This window comes from Brassica oleracea, chromosome C4 (assembly GCF_000695525.1).
Source record: "Brassica oleracea var. oleracea cultivar TO1000 chromosome C4, BOL, whole genome shotgun sequence".
In the NCBI taxonomy this organism is placed as follows: Eukaryota; Viridiplantae; Streptophyta; class Magnoliopsida; order Brassicales; family Brassicaceae; genus Brassica; species Brassica oleracea.
The window spans coordinates 35522248-35539660 of record NC_027751.1 but is presented as its reverse complement, the minus strand read 5'-3'; the positions used below and the strand labels follow the sequence as shown (position 1 = coordinate 35539660).

Below are 17413 nucleotides of genomic sequence, written 5' to 3'. Positions count from 1 at the left end.
ATATATATATATATATATATATATATAATAAAAACTTTCTTAACTATTTTTAGGCCAAGGAGTTGGGACGTTTACCGACTCTTATGGAACTTTTCGATCGGACCCACAAGAACAAGGCGGGCGCATTTGTAGATGAGAGGTCTGAGAAGATCTACAATGATGTGGCAGCTCGTATTGACGAGCGTGAGACCCAGCTGGCGCAGGAGTCCGCCGACGGATTACCCGTCGTCTTATCCACAATAGAAGTGGATAGAATTTACGAGGAGGTAAATTTTATATAAATTTTTTATTAATTCCATTTTACTTTAAAATTTAAATTTTAATATATATTTTATTGTTTTTTAAGGTCGCTCCTAAGAAAAAGGGACGTGTGTTGGGGATTGGTTCCGTCAACGATGTTCCGAGAGCGACTTCCTCTTATGGCCAGAGACGGGATGATGAAGTCTCTCAGCTGCGCGACGTGTTGGAGACGACACAACATCAGCTGTCGTCGACACAAAACGAGTTGGCCTCGACAAAATCGTCGTTCACAGCTCGTATGACTGGTCTCGAGAACTTCTTGGACGTCATAGCGGCCACAAATCCGGAATGGGAGGCCATGTTCAGGACCATGAGACAACAAAACCCCATTCCAGGCGAGACATCCGTGCAAGTCAACGAGGAAGATCTCTCGAGAAGGAGCGAGGAATTCTACGACGCGGCAATGCAGCATTAGTTTTTTTTTTGTTATTGTATTTTAAAATTCAAAACTTATTTATATATTATATAATTTCATTTTAATTCGGCCAAAAAAAAATTTTCTATTCGATTTAATTTCAATTAAAATTTTATTAATAAATTAAATAAATATAATTTTTATTTATAAATTCAGTAAAGAAAACAAAGTAATTGCGTCGCTAATTTCCGATGTATTAACGACGAAATATCGAGGAAACATTCACGAGGATTTTACGTGGATTTAGTTACGATTATATTACGACGAATTGTTTTCGTGTTCCTTACGTTGTTATTACGACGAATTTATTTAGAGGTTTTTGCGGGTATTTTACGACGAATCATTTACGAGTTTCTTACGAGGAAGCACAACGACCGCGTTACGTGGAAACCCCACGTGGTCTTTACGACGAAAACTTAATTCTTCTTTACGAGGAAAATATAACCTCGCTAATTAACGAGGAAATGGCGCCGAAACTTCTCTTACGACAATCATATAACGACGAAACGCCTTTCATCGCCATTTCCTCGTAAGTCTTCTTTTCCGAGGAAATAACGACTATTTTGGCCGTCGTTAAATTTGTGTTTTCTTGTAGTGTTATGGGCTACATCCTCACCCAAAGAGGAACTGAAGCAAACTCAAAGAAGATCTCGGCCTTACATGATCTCCCAAGTTCGAGAAAAGCTAGGAAGTTCAACGATTAACAGAACAAGTTACAACTTTCAGTCGCTTCATTTTGCGATAAGCCGACAAATGTCTCCCCTCCTATGATCTCATTAGAAGAAAAGAGAAATTTTTCCGGGACAGAAAGTGAGAGGAAGCATCAGGTCAACTCAAGGCATACTTGACAGACAACACCACCAATGTTGGCAAAAGACAGTGAGGCCACCATTTATACATTTACATTGCGCTTTCCTCTCTCGTAGTCAGTGTTCTGAAATACGCTATACGCTAGCCGGGCGGCCACTTACCATATTGCGTATAACTGTATATACGGATGTTTACGCGGGGTATATACGGAAACTACTTTTATATATATATAGTATAGTATTGATAATATAGTATATATTAATATATCATTAGATTAATTAAATATGTATCAGTTATATTAGTACTTAGTATAATTTTATGGTTTAATTATAAAAATAGAGTAGATATAAATTTTTTTTTTTGACAAAGGGCTTTTTAGAGTAGATATAAATTGTAAACATAAAGTATCACATATATATTTATATATATGAAATAGTTAAACTATAAGTATTTGAAAATTTAATATATTTGTAGTTAAAATACTAATTTTAATCATAGAAAAGCATTTAAATATCACGTCACTAAACTATATAGTAAACAATATACACGTAAAGTTGTAGATAATAAATTAGTTTCATAACTAAAAATTCCGTTATTAAATTTTTTTTATACAGTTTTGAAAGGAAGAGTAGAAAGATCAGGGATATGATCATATAGTTATTAAACATAAATGTATGCACTACCAATCTATCACCTATACTAATGAAAAGAAAAAAACTACACACAAATGATGCTGAATAGCATAAAGTTCAATAGTCAGTTCTGTAAGCGTATAATTAATTTGACCGTCTCGTTAAATTCGGTACGGCAGGTCTCCGTTCAGCGAATAAACGGCGTCTATACAACCGTATTACCCGTAGTTTAGAACAATGCTCGTAGTCAGTAATGTCCTTATCAATGAAGATTAAGTAGAACATAAATATATCTTCTATACGAGCAAACACATGACAAATTCCAAAATGTGTTACTCCACCCTGTAAAAAATGGTCCTAGCTAACGCCGTATTTTCAATATCATTCTATCTTTATACTAACCAAATATCCACTTCAATATGTGATGCATAATACAAATCAATCTGGACGGTTATCAAAATGGACAGTAGAACTCAACGACCACGACATCAAATATAAGATGTGGTCATCTGAAAAATCACAAGTGCTTGATGAATTCATAATCAAACTGTCACTTGAACTCGAACAAGATATGTTTTCTCCCCAGTGAAAATTGGATCTTGCACATGGATGAATCTTCAATCTTCTGTGGGTGAACTCATTCGACAATCACTCCGCTTGAGATTTGCAGCATATAATAACGAAGTTGACTATGAAGCCATCAGTAATTACGGTTAGCAACAACAATCAAAGGAAAATGCATCTAAGCTTACTTTGATTCGTAAATCAACGTTAATCTGTTACCGGAGACTAGGACGCTAAGAAAACAAGATGGACACTTACCTGAAAGCCGTACTTGATCTAGCCATGGGTTTCAACTTTTTGAGCTAACAAAGGTTCCCCCCGAGAGGAAAATACACATGCAGATGCATTTCCGCATTGGGGAGTGATCTGAAAGATCAAATAAAAAGAAAAATCCAGGTGCAAAAGATTGAACAAACGAGTACCACACTAGCATCCGAGATCACCTCAGTTGTTACCCCAGTCACGAACATAGACAACACTGAGCCAACCAACATGGATATTGATACTACTGACCGAGATGTTTATTTCAACGTCCCCGACTGGGGACTTCATATCTTATAATACTTGAATGATAACAAGTTACATGACGACAAGTGGGAAGCATGGCGGCTTAACGCACGAAGTGTCCATTACATAACAGTGGTGGAGTGCTAAAAAGTCTTACTATCGTGTATCCACGGTGAAGATGTTAGTATGGTCATGAAAACATACATAAAAGAGCAGGAGGAAATCATACCAGTGGACAAGTTTTAGCTTTGAAAATTAAGAGTCAAAGACACTATTAGCCGGCAATAGTAGTAGAGTGTGAGAAATACGCACCGTGATGCGAAAAAATTCTTGAGACATGCTCCAAACATCTATTATCCTACCGTGTTACTAAAAACAACCAAAACTCCATATCCTTTCATCCAGTGCGCTATGGATATAGTAGGACATATGCTATTCTAGAAAAATGCTTGCTGCTTGTGATGACAAACTACTTCACAAAGTGGGTGGAGACAAATGTGTTTTCTAAATTACCGACAACAAAGTCCAGAACTTTGTCTGAAAGTACATCATCTAACGACATGGTCTCCCTTATGAAATGATGTAATATGTGTTACCCATTGTTTAAAAAGAGAGTTGATAAACAAATATTATGCAAAATTAATAAACAAAAATACAAATGAATTAAAACATGGTATATAGTATAGTACAAGTTAATGAAATTATCAAAAATTACATCATTTATGAGGAATTTTCGCTGCGTTTGATTCTTTGTCATTTCTTGAATTTTAAAGAACTATAGAAGAAAAACATTCTTTATCAAAATTGATATAGAACAAAAGAAAAAAATATTCATTTTCATTCCTTTTATTTTGTTCATATTCATTTATTTCCTATTCATTCATATTCTTATTTTAATGGTCACCAGTTAGAGCAAGTATTAAGTTTTCATGAATCATTAATTAATCCTAACTCCATCACCTAAATATTAAATACTAAACCCTAATCACTAAACCATAAACACGAAAATAATCTATAATATATATTTGTAATTTTTTTATTAAAATCAAAATGTGAAAATAGTATTAATGTTTTGTAATATTAAGATATAGTATACAAATGTCAATGATAGAATAGACTTGCGAACGTACTAAAAAGTGTTCAAACCTAAAATTGATAGTGAAGGCGATACGGAGGTGACACCAATCATTGATGGTGATAATCAATTGGAGAATCATATTGGTACTGATGGTGACCATCTAGCAAAGGAAATCATTGGTGATGTAGTAGAGTGTACCATCGGAGATAGAGATCAAGAAGAGGTCGTGTTTTGATTTCCGACGGATTTGTCTTTAGGTGTGGAGAAATTTGTCAACAATCTCACTGTTCAAGGGGTTTTCGAGACTTAAGAAAAAAAAAAAGAGCAAGAGATTGGATATCTATAACAATAAAGGAGAGTTGTCTCTCTCCACAATCCTCTACCTCATCATTCAACATAGGGCAATTGTTGCCACGTGTCAGTATTTTCTAAACTTTCCTTTGCACGATATTTTCCATTTTTCATAACTGGATCTTTATTTTATTAGGCCGTAACTTATTTACATGCATCTGCAAACAAATGCTTCTAAAAACCTTGATCGGTATAGCTTTCTTCTTTTTTTTCTCCATTTGACAGATTAATTAGCCATTAGTTTTCTTTATTGCGGAACATAATTGCATATACCTCTACGACTTCCCCTCAGAGAAGAGAAGAAGAAACATCGAACTTGGATTTCCACAATCATCGTCGAATTGGTCTCTTCTCGATCGATACTTGGGAAACGGAATCCTTGATCAATCCATCAAATCATGGTGAGGAAAAAGGGTGCCAGAATGGTTTAATAGCACCATGTGGTATGCTCCTCCTCCGCCGTTGTCTTTCAACGACGACGATGGTCATTCCCCCACCACTAAAATGAAGGAGAAGTCAGAATAAATCTCAGTTGCTTCCAGGCTCAGTTCCGCTCCTCCGCCCTCCACAGCTTCCTCGGAACCGAGGAACGGTATCAATATCTCTGGGGGTAATGGAAACTCAGGTGTTCCTTCCACCGAGGACTTTTCCCGCCAAGCTCATCTCTCAGCGGAGGTCAGGTCAATTGCGCAAACCTTCCCTCCTTTATTAACTTATCTTAAGATTCTTCTAAGTCTTGAATTGTTAATTGATTTGGTTTTGATTAGTAGTTATCGAAGAACGTGATCAATATGAAGGAGTTGAGGAGTCTTGCTTTACAAAGTTTGCATGATTCTCCTGGAATCCGTTCTAATGTCTGGAAGGTATTTGAGATTTAGGATATAGTTTGGTTTGCGTGAAAAGCCTTAGGAGAAATTTGAAATCTGATTTTTTATTTTGTAGCTTTTGCTTGGATACTTGCCACCTGAACGTTCACGCTGGTCAACTGAATTGAAACAAAAGAGATCCCAGTACAAACACACACTATAAGGATGAGCTTCTTACCACTTCTGTAAGTGATCATGTTCTCTTTTTTATTGTCGATTCCTACAAAATCCGATCAACACTATGGCTTTCTCTAATCATTTGAACGAAATCCTTTGCAATATAACTGACCCAAAGAGGAACACATGAGTACTGACCCAAAGAGGAACACACGAGGCAAGATGGGTCGAGAACACAAGTAAATTTGAAGTGAGGACTAATCTATATGGTTCAAGAGAAACTTCATTTTATTCTTTCTGGGAATGACTAGATTCGTCGCAACCTCCCCCTAACGCTATTTCTAACGTTATTTTTAACGTTTGTAAAATATAACTTGATATTTACGATGTTGGTGCAGTAACGGAAACAAAGGAGGAGAAGTAGATGATAACTCTAATATCTCCTGGGGTAGGAGCTAAACAACACTCCACTGAGAGCCAAGAGGAGCCAAGAATCTATTGTTTACGTTGGGAATCCCGACCCCCAGGTTCTTCTCCTTTCTCTCTCCCTAACTTTAGATTTTGGATTCATTCGGTAGATTTATTGTGTGTTTCTCTGTTTCTCTTCTCTGTGAATTGTAGCTATCTGAAGAATTTCTTTGGGAATGTTTAAAGGCTATGTTGGTAAGTTGAACGCTTTGGTTCATATGAATAATCTTTGCTTAGTTGCTTCTGTATCTTATGGTTGTTGGCTATACTTAGAAGAACTGGTCTTCATCTAACATTAAGGTCCTCTGTTTATTTTGGATTTTATCAATTAATGTGTATGTTCCCAAAGATTGGGTGACAAATCTTCATCAAGGTTGACTTCCTTTGTGAGGAAGACATTGGCTATGTAAGTCTTTCTCTTTTCCAAGAGTTTTGACTTCTTTCTCTACACAATAGCAAAATTTTATTTCCATATTATGCAGGCAATTAAGGTTCTTAACATGATTAAGCTCCATGGAAAGACTATACGTGTTAACAAGGTGTCATTTTTGTTTTCATTTTTGTTTCTATAAGCATCCTCTGTTTTGTTTACTGACAAATGCTCCGGACTTTTATGAGTTTTGATTTTATCCCATCGTAAGAGTTTGATAACACTTTGTTTCCTAGATTGAAATTTTAGTAGGCGTCTCAAGATAAGAAGATCATCGATGTTGGTTGCCTTTGGAAACAGTTAAAACAATGGTTGATATTTACGCTTCTGCCAAAGGCTGCACATTAGAAGATCTTCATTACAGAATAGAACAAAATGGGCGTGGATTTGAGTACCATGGATTGGGTTGTTGTTTATAATTCCAAATCAACAAGAAGCGGAAGATTGGCCTGTCGGAGTTGGTCATGTTTATTTTGATGCCAAGGGCCAATAATTTTGGATTTTATCAGAGACCATCAAGAGATCATTTAACAGAAACTACTACGTTTAGAGAGCAGCACGAGGAGAAAAGAAAAGGTTAAGCCAAGGTAATAAAGAAAACAATAAAAACTCGAGGAAGAGACGCAAGGCAAGAAATATCACAAGTTTATTCTATAACCAATCTCAAAGTCAATACGGCAGAGGTAACAAATGCTTAAGTTCATGTCATGTTTGTTGATTTTTTGGGTAGTGAGGTTTATGAAATAACAGAACACTTTACTATGCAGCATATTCCAGATTATGAAAGAGTGTTTTGTGGAGAAGATAGCAGGAGTCATCGTTTAATTTGTAATCAGTGGATGATAACACTACGTGGTCTGGTTTCAAAGAAGCTATACGCACTTCTCATTCGTCTGTCTTTTAGTTGGATTAATGCGCCAATTTGACCAACTTTGATTCTCCACCTTACTATCTCTCGATCATTAAATTTTCTTTCAAGGTAAAATCTTTGCTTCCACACTAATGCAGTTAAAAGCAAATATGAATCTCTATTTACATTAGTTGAAGTTGTTTGGTAGTTAGGAAAGCTTAGTATAGATAAATATATAAAAAGTGATGTTGAGGAATTTGTGTTATTTTCTTGGAATAAATTATTGTCAAACTATTAGATATTGTTAGTATTTTGCAGATTTTGTCACAGATGGCTTTGATCAATTATGATGTGTTGTTGCAAAAGGATCCAGCCAAAGAAGGAGGAGTCTCACCTTTTTATTTTCATGGAACATAGAGATTTACCGCAACTGTTAAATCTGGATTTAGCCCACTGTTTGGTCTGGTTTGCTTTTGACCTTTGTAGCTGCTGCTGCAACTACTCTGGTTTTTTCATTCCCTGTTTTGATGGAGTGTATATCAACATTTTTGCTTCTGTTCCATACAGTAAGATTTTGGTTTTCCATAATAAGAACCAAATTTGAGTTCTAAGCAACACGATCACAAAAGATCAAAACAAAAGAGGGTCTATAATGAACATATACAACTCTGTTTATCTACTTCACAGCGGCCGTTCTGGTTGCACTCTGAAGTTCAGTTCGTCCACATCATCATAAAGATGTTCAAGTCCTCTGTTCTGTTTTTTCTATTTCACTTCACATGAATGATGGTAATGCGGCTAAGGTTAGCAAAGAAGAGATGGAAAGATAACTAAAATTAGTTAGAAAAGAAAACCAAATTAAAATGGAACTGTTGCTAATGCAAACTAAATAAAAATAATTAAACAGATTAAATTACAATATTCAAAATAAGATCGAACATAGATACAATATTTATATATCTGACACAGATCCGTAGTCGAAGAATAAACCCCACGATCGGTATATAACACGTATATATATAGCATATATTAATATATATATATATATATATATAATTTGTTAATAGTTTTAATTTCTTAAATTTTAAATTTTTTATATAAATATACATATATGAGAAGCAAAATAGTATATTTTCTAAATCTAGACATGTCTTCCATTATTTTAAATGTCTTAAAACTGGATATAATTTTTAATGATAAAATATTATATTTGATAATATTTTTTGAGGAATATTATTCTTTCCTACAAATTCCCAAAAAAATGTTATTGATATATTAAGTTAAAATATTTTATACACACTAATAGATTGTTTGTTGAAATATTTATTTACATGTTCTATTATTTATGACATATTTATAATATCAATTTTAGGTACTGAATTTTATTTTTAAATATTTTAAACTTAATAATTTTTTTCATTATTATTTTTAATAAAGATATAAATTGTGTTTAGTTTAGTCTTTATAAAAAAACTCTAAACTGCAAAACAATAATATTCTCAAAAAAGTATTATATAAATTTTTAATAGTTGGTACTTTTTAAAAAAAAAATCTGTTAAATAGTTTTTAGGATAATAAATTAGTGATGTGTTTTAGAAAGGAAATTATAAAGAAGAAAATATACATGATTTTAACTATTTTTTAGTTTTGGAATATTTTTCTAAATTAATTGTTTAGTTCATATTAATTAATTATGATATGCATAAAATATGAGTGACATGTCATTATAATTATTTTACAAAATCAAAGACAAATTTTATGAGAGATTTTGTTTTAATAGGGTAGAAGATATAAAAATGGTCAAATAAAAATAATGATTTATTTCTTTTATAAAATACCAATGCAAATGAATACATAATAAAAATAGTATAATGTCATAAATACATGGTAAATTAAAACCAAAATAGATTTAAATAAACATGAAAGCTTTAAACCAAATAATAATATCTTCGCACACACTTGAGAAGTAAAACGTTTGGCTACTTCGTACACTCACGAATATGGTTTATTATTGACTTGCTTTAACATGTTCAATGAGAGGCTCTATACCTCCCGCATACTGTACAGATTCAACTACATTAGCATGTTAGACTTTTGTTGTCAAACCAAATAAACACTTCACATGAGGACTGAAATATTTAAATGTACATTGTGAGAACAAACATCCACCTCTAAAATTATTAACGAACACTTCAATTTTATAATAAGTTATTTTGAGAAAATAGTCTATTCAGATCCGAGCGATGCTAGACCATGATTAATAATTCACTTACTAGATTCAGTATCATTTTGAAAACAAAGTATTAAACCAATACGTCCCAAATGAAGTCTCTAACAGATTGCCACATCCATGATATAGACAAAGTATGCGAGGATTGTTACTACTTTAAGATAATGAAAGAAATTGTTATTTTTGTTTAAACAAGATAATCACAAAACAAACACACGCATTACATGTTTCTCTTTTGGAACATCGACTTTACTTTATGTTTTAAGTTCAGCTATATTTACTTTGTGTAACTATAAGCTATTTATTCTATTTTTATTGAATTGATCAATGAAACCGCTTATGATATTCCTTTTTGATCTAAACAGCTTCAAAACAAAATAATATACTACTGTCACTTACCAATATCATATGGATCAAAAATAATAAAACATATGAACCCGGCTACGCGCTGGGATACCACTAGTTTGTTAATAAAAGCAAAAGCAGAGACATAAGAAGAAGAGAAAAAATTAACAGAGAAAAAAAGTTGAGAAAATTTTAACAGAGAAAAAAAGTTGAGACGGTAGATTTTTAAAGTCTTTTGGTATATAAGACAAAATATGCTGAAGATCATTGTCAAGTTTTTTGGCTATACAATTAGTTATTAATTTATTTATTTTTGTTATCTCATGCATTTTCCTTGTTCAATTATGTGAATGAAGACATGAGATGTGACCACTTTCCCCATGTGAATTTTTCGTTTTAAAAGTTAAATTTAAACTGTTTTTTTTATAAAAAATATTAAGTATATCCAATTTTAAAAAGAAATGGTAAACATGTAAATTGTTTGCTAAAAATATCTTTGTTGAACGAAATGGTATCTAAATATACGCGATTTCTTAAAAGTTAACTTTGAGTCTTGCATTTGAGTTTACCTTAAGAAGAGAGTAAAGACATCAACAGTTTTTAGGAATTGGAAAACAATGTAACCTGTAGAGTCTAGGGAGTGTCGCTTTTAGAAACAACAAGAGATGTGGGGCTTATAGTTTTGCAGCATTAGATCACCTATAAACTATAAATATTATAGAAGACAAAATATTATCATTACTAGACCCAACGCTCGCACACAATGCATATGTATACCAACGTGGATAAGCATTGTGAGATTACAAAAAGAAACCCAGATGACCGAATTCCCCAGTTTCCACCATTTGTGTGGTGCATGCATGTATTGTAAGTCCTGGCTGTCGAGTTTGTCTAAAAAGACAAATCTAGCTAGTGCTTTGGTGAAAAACTTCTTCAACTGTGTGTGAGTGGAGACATAATATTTGACCATCTTTCCGCGTGTGAATTTACAGCTTTTGCAATTTTGGTTTGGCACAAGGTTGTAAAGGAATCAATAACTAAAATTACTTTCAGCTTTTAGTTGCACTTAATGTACAAACTGGTTTTTTGATGAATATAATTCAAAAAAAAAATGGCATTCGTTGATGTTCTTCATCTACACATATACTCTGAATTATTAGATTCGTGTCATAATAAAATCGGCATAAGTTAATAAGTTATGTATGTGTATGAAACTCCTATAATATGTGTGGTAGTGCCTTTAGCCAATTTTCTTCTACAGTAACAGCGACTATAGTTCTTTAAAAAAAACTGCGACTATGGCCCGATACGTACTAGCATGGATGGCAAACTATATAATTCATCATTTTTTGTTAAAGATGATCTTGTCTCGGGAGTATTTATTAACACCAAACAAAAAGAAAATGTTACATCGTTTGTCTATTTTGAATTTCCTTTGACATTCATACTTTCATTCACGCATTGTCATGTTTGTCTCAGCTATTGATTACATTATAAATAAAAACTAGACCCTGATAGTGCGGATATGAATTTTCAATTTTTAATTATTTATTTTATTAAATGATGTATTTGTAATATTCGTTCATATTATATTCATTAAGTAAATTTTTTTTTTGCACCTTAAACTATCTAACTTTTTTAGAAATGTGTGATATCATATAAAAAATATAAAAAAATAAGTATAGAGTTAATTAGATAATTTTTTTTTCGTGTGTGATATCATATAAATAATGATCCGCTCAGTTAACAAAAATCATGATTATTTTATGTGTATTTTTTTTATTTTGACCATTTCTTTAAAACCATATTAAATTTTACATATTTTAATTAGAATATTTTTAATATCTTTACCTTTTTATTTGAAATGCAACTCAATATTTTTTTTAACAATTATAAGAAAATATTTAAAAAATATTTTTAGAATTTGTTTGAAAAATATGAAAATTACATTTTAAATTAAAATTATCCTAAAATATGATAAGTTTTGATGTAAACGAAAACTCAAATTATGTCAAAAATAATGATATTCAATGATAATAACAATTTTAATTTATTATTTAAAAAAATACATTTCGAGCAAATAATATCATATAATTTTTAAAAACGTAGCCATTCTTAAATATTTTTTGAATAAATAATTATTTTTAAATTTAATCAACTGAAAATAATATCCGTACAATTGTGTGAGTCAAATTCTAGTTCTATTGATGTATGTTATATATTAGTGCTGCATGTTTTAGGTAACATTTTAATGATGCGGGTTTTTAAAAATCTCTATTATTAAAGTTATGCACGTAAGAATAACTCATGAGTTTTTTTGGTTGATTAAATGACATTATGTCCAAATTTATTTAAGGATATTTCATTAAGGTAACTGAAAAAGACAAACAATAAAATAGGAAGTTTAAATTCATTTAAGCATATTTCATTAATGCAACTGAAAAGAAAAATAATAAATTAGGCAGTTTTATTCATTTTAGGATATTTTATAAATGCAACTGAAAAAGACAAGCAAAAAAAAGGAGTTTAATTAATGAAGTAATAATATTTTTAAATGGGTACTTCTCTTTTAATAATATAGATATCTTAAAGAAATTGCTTTGAGATTTTCTTTTAGTTTACAAAAAAAAAAATTGCTGTGAGACTATCATACAATAAATGGTCTTAGATACTGGCATACTGCCATACAATAAATCGAATTTATATTAAAGTTAACTTGTGGATATTTAACTTCATCAAAAAGCTAGGAATTAAATGAAGGGAAATAAATCAAGAATTTACGGATTACTAGATTAGTACAACTGGCATTTTGACCCAGGATTTATATCCACTTTACTTGGAGTATAGTGCTTATATAATAAACTTTCGAAATGTTATATAGCACGACTCCGCTGCTTTTGACTTTTTAACACAACAGCTGTTCAGAGATATGCACCAGTAGAGTCACCATATAAATATATGAATTTACGAGTGTAATTCAAAGATGGTCCCTGCTCTTATAAGTGAGAATTGTGGCAGCAGTCCCAATAAACGTGGAGTCATTCAGCTATCTTTGCAACATTATTTTACAGGGAAGAATTAATGAAATAATGTATCTACCTTTTTCGTTGCTAAGTTAAGCAATAAGTCTAATGGTCTTGATCTCCATGATATTATAGCAAAATAAAAAGCTTTATCAACGTTGATATGTAATTTTTTTAAAGAGATTGTAATTTATTTCAGGGAAAAGTACTTTAGTAGAATAGCTCGTACTAATTTTTCATGTTTTTTTTCCTTCTTTTAATGCTGGAATTTGGTTAAAGTAAAACTTGAATCCAAAGGGACGTGCATGTTTGGTTTTCCAGGAGACTTTAATGATCTATCTCTCCCACCTTTCACTTTCTTCTCTCTCTCGAATGCTTTTTTTTTTTGTCTAAATGTTAAAATTTATACCATTTTTTAAGTTTTACATTGATGTGGAGCACAACTTATTACAAAAAAAGAAGAAAGAAAAAGAGAGAGAGTTGCATTAACTATAAAGGGTTAGGAACCATAAATACAATTCAAGCAAAGATGGTGAGAAGGTAGTGACAAGAGATGGGGAGAGTAGCCTATCACGCATTCCCCGGTCTACCACCCTGAAGAAGGCTTCTTGGTTTAAAGAAACGTCTCTGAAGATGCGGTCATTCCTTTCACACCACAGATTGTAAACGATGACTTGGCTGAGAAGCTTCAACATAACAACCGCACGTTGGACATGGGGACCCTGTAGATGGCGGCAGAGAGCAACGACGGCGTCCAAGGATGCAGGTGGATGCGCCATGTACCTGCCACAAAAGCGATTCCAAAAGGCAGCAGCAAAAGCATACTCAAAGAACTATGAGATTCATTAGCATTAGAGCATAAGACACAACCTGGTGGAACAGATAGTCCCCAAGAGATCAACCGGTCTCTAGTTGGTAGTCTGCGAAGGAAAGCAGTCAAGGAAATGAATGAGCAGCGAGGAATCTCCTTTTTGAACCAAACGACGGAATGCCACTGAACCAGAGGGTTTGGATTGTGAATCCTCTCCCATGTCACACGAGAAGAGAAAGACGCACCAAAACCACCGGCTTGAGTTCTCCACAAGTATACATCACTACCATCAGTATCAGACGGAGCACTAATTGTAGAGAGTATAACCTGAACGTTTCTGCGAAATCTGACCGTGCCGGTGGTAGATTCCAATGGCCATTGCTAACAGCTTGTGAGACCGTTGCGTTTAGAGGAATCCTTAGAGCCCTAGGCCCAGAGGGACCAAAGAGAAGATGTAATGGACCCAACTTAGTCCAATAATCATACCAAAACAATTTTGTTTTCTCATCCCCAATGTTGCAGCGGAGAAGGCCCTGAAGTTCTTGCTTCAACTGAATCATACTTCTAACAGTCATTGAAAACCTCGGTGAATCGTTAATCAGCCAAAGACTCCTGCCACCGAATCTGTTTTTGCTTAGCCAAGGAACCCAAAGTGATCCCGATGCAGAGAAGAACAACCACAACCTTTTTAATCTGAAGACCATCTCAAACTCCTCCAGTTGTCTTATTCCAAGACCACCCTCTGATTTAGGTTTACAAATGTTAACCCAAGAAACTCTAGCTCCAGCTGCAGATGAAGTGTTATTATTCCATAAGAAACCAGAGCACAACGAATCAACCTTAGTGTAAAACCACTTTGGTAAGACAAATATTGAACTCCAAAAATTCACCATGCCATAAATAACTGAATATATCATTTTAATCTTTCTGGCAAAAGATAAAAGTTTGACTGTCCATGAGTGCAACTTAGAAGTTATTCGCTCAAGAAATGGTTGCAATGTCGCTGCTGAAATCCTCTTAGGGCAGAGAGGCAAACCTAAATACCTTGTTCGGAACTTCCCCTGCTTGAATCCAGAAATATCACCAAGGACTGACATTTGAATATCAGAGTAGCCTCCATAGAAGATCTCCGACTTTGTCTGGTAAGTAACTAGCCCTGACCAGTTCTTGAAACGACTCATAACATCTTTGATACCCGTAGTAGAAGCATGCGAGCCATCAGAAAAGACTAAAAAGTCATCCGCAAATAATAAATAAGTGAGCTTCGGGTCTGATCATAGAGGATGTAATCTATAATAACCTTCCGCTTGAGCTTTATCCAACAAACGAGAGAGAACCTCCATGAGCATGATGAACATGTATGGAGATATTGAGTCTCCCTGTCTGAGTCCCTTCTTGCCCTCGAAGAAACTTGCGAGCTCGCCATTGATTGCAACCGAAAATCTGGGCGAGGAGATGCATTCTGTAATCCAAGTGATGAACATAGGGGGGAACTGCTGAGCTTCTAACATCTTAGTCACAAAATCCCAACACACGGTGTCAAAATACTTACTAATATCGATCTTAAGCATTGCGCTTTTATGACACGATGATTTATTGTAATCCTTGATGAGCTCGGTTGCTAGCAAGACATTCTCTCCAAGACTGTGCCCCTTTAAGAAAGCAGCATGGTTGGGACTAACACACTCTGTGAGGATTGGTTTAAGGAAGTTTGCTATTATCTTAGAGATGAGCTTGTAAACAATATTGCAACAGCTGATCGGTCTGTAGTCACTCAACAAGCATGCTTCCGGCATTTTTGGGATCAAAGCAATAGCTGTTGTGTTCATATCCTTCAGCAATTTCCCGTTCCTAAAAAATTCCCTTACAGCACCGATTATATCCTCTCCCACAGTGTCCCACGAAGCTCTAATAAACTCTACCGAATAACCATCAGGGCCCGGGCTCTTAATCGATGGCATGGCAAACAGAGTAGCTTTAATCTCGGCCGCAGTTACACCTCGTTTCAAGTAATTCTGCTGAAGCTCTGAGCAACGAAACGGTAAGAGTGTTCTCAACTCATCTGAAGTAGCAGGTGAGACCGAGAGATCCGTTGAGCCTAGAATCCCTTGGAAGTAGTCCGCAGCATGCGCCTTGATTGCATCCATTGAGAACAACATGTGGTCATGACCGTCCTTTAGAAAATGAATGTGATTCCTAGAAGCGTGCTGAGAGACTGTCTGATGATAGAACGCCGTGTTACGATCCCCCACGTCTGTCCAGCGAACTCTTAATAGTTGTCTATAAAACTTCTCCTCAACCTTTAGGAGAACATTTAAATTGTCCCTCTCAGAATGCTCCTCACGTGTTGTACTTTGATCAGGCAAAGTAAGCATAACACGTTGCAGCGCCTCCACTCTCTCTTTCTGTGCCTTGACTCTTTGAGATATGCCGCTGAAATGTCGTTTATTAAGACTGTGCAACGGCCTCTTCAATTTCTTGAGGGAAGAAACCAGATTGAACTGATTGGTACCCATTATCTCGCTGCAATTCAAGATTCACTAACCGTCTCCGCATACTCCGGATGATCTATCACGTGATGAAATAATTTAAAGGGTTTTACAACCCGCCGTCTGATAGATGGCATCCGAAGAAAACAAGGAGCGTGATCCGATTGAGAAGGATCCAAAAATTATGCATAAGAGCCCGGGAAGGAAGAGGACCAAGCTTGGTTAATGAAAGCATGATCAATCTTTGTGGAGATGGAATTATCATCCTGCATATTCCTTCAAGTGAAAGGAAGACCTTTTGCTTAGGCTGCAAACAACTGAGCGTCCTGTAAACTGAGATTAGCATCATCCATTCCGACATCATCGATACGCAAGGATAGATGATTGGAGTGATGAGACGACCGTAGCATTTGATTAAAATCTCCCAAAACTGACCAGGGATGCGTACCGACCGGAGAACCGAGTTGCAATTCAACTAGACTTTCCCAAAGGTTGTTCCTGTCCTCCACCAGATTGAATCCGTAAACAAAAGTAACTGTAAGAGTTATGTTTTCCGATAGAATTGTAACCCCACAAGTGACTAATTGAGCTGTTGTGTTGTAGATAAGCATCGTGACCTTAGGATCCCAAACAATAACAATGCGACCTAAATCATTATATACATAGTTTCCAAAAAACTTCTAACCCCTTGGAATAGCTCGTTATATTCTCTCTTTATTATTCTTCGTGGTATGCGTCTCCAGAAAATCTCCAAAAAGTGGCATATGAATTTTAATCCAATCTTTGGTCATCGTGTGGCGTCTATCACTGTTCAGTCCACGTACATTCCACGTAAAAAACATATCTAAATTTTTTAATGGCGTTTCATGACCTTGTGGCCACTCTTCCTGTTTTTAACCAGGAAAAAAGGATTTTCTCGATCCATCTCCTCTGTTGTCTGAGATGAATCATGAATATCTGGACCCAGATCAATGGGTAAAGTACCATTAACACTACCTGCCTGATCTGAAGACTGGTCCTTTGCTTCTGTCTGAGATGAATGAGCGTTGGAGATAACACCGTTCAACATTAAACCATCAACATTTGACCTATCAACAGCAGTCGGAATCTCCTATGTGGTTGCAACA

The 17413-nt window shown here is 34.5% G+C and overlaps 1 protein-coding gene across 1 annotated transcript; it reads left to right on the top strand.

Moving 5' to 3' along the window:
* The first annotated feature begins 58 nt into the window (after positions 1 to 58).
* Positions 59 to 780, top strand: LOC106341008. Its single transcript, XM_013779824.1, has 2 exons — positions 59 to 266; positions 347 to 780. The coding sequence occupies exons 1-2, from the start codon at positions 84 to 86 to the stop codon at positions 713 to 715; spliced, it is 552 nt and encodes a 183-aa protein (XP_013635278.1). The 5' UTR covers positions 59 to 83; the 3' UTR covers positions 716 to 780.
* The last annotated feature ends 16633 nt before the right edge of the window (positions 781 to 17413 follow it).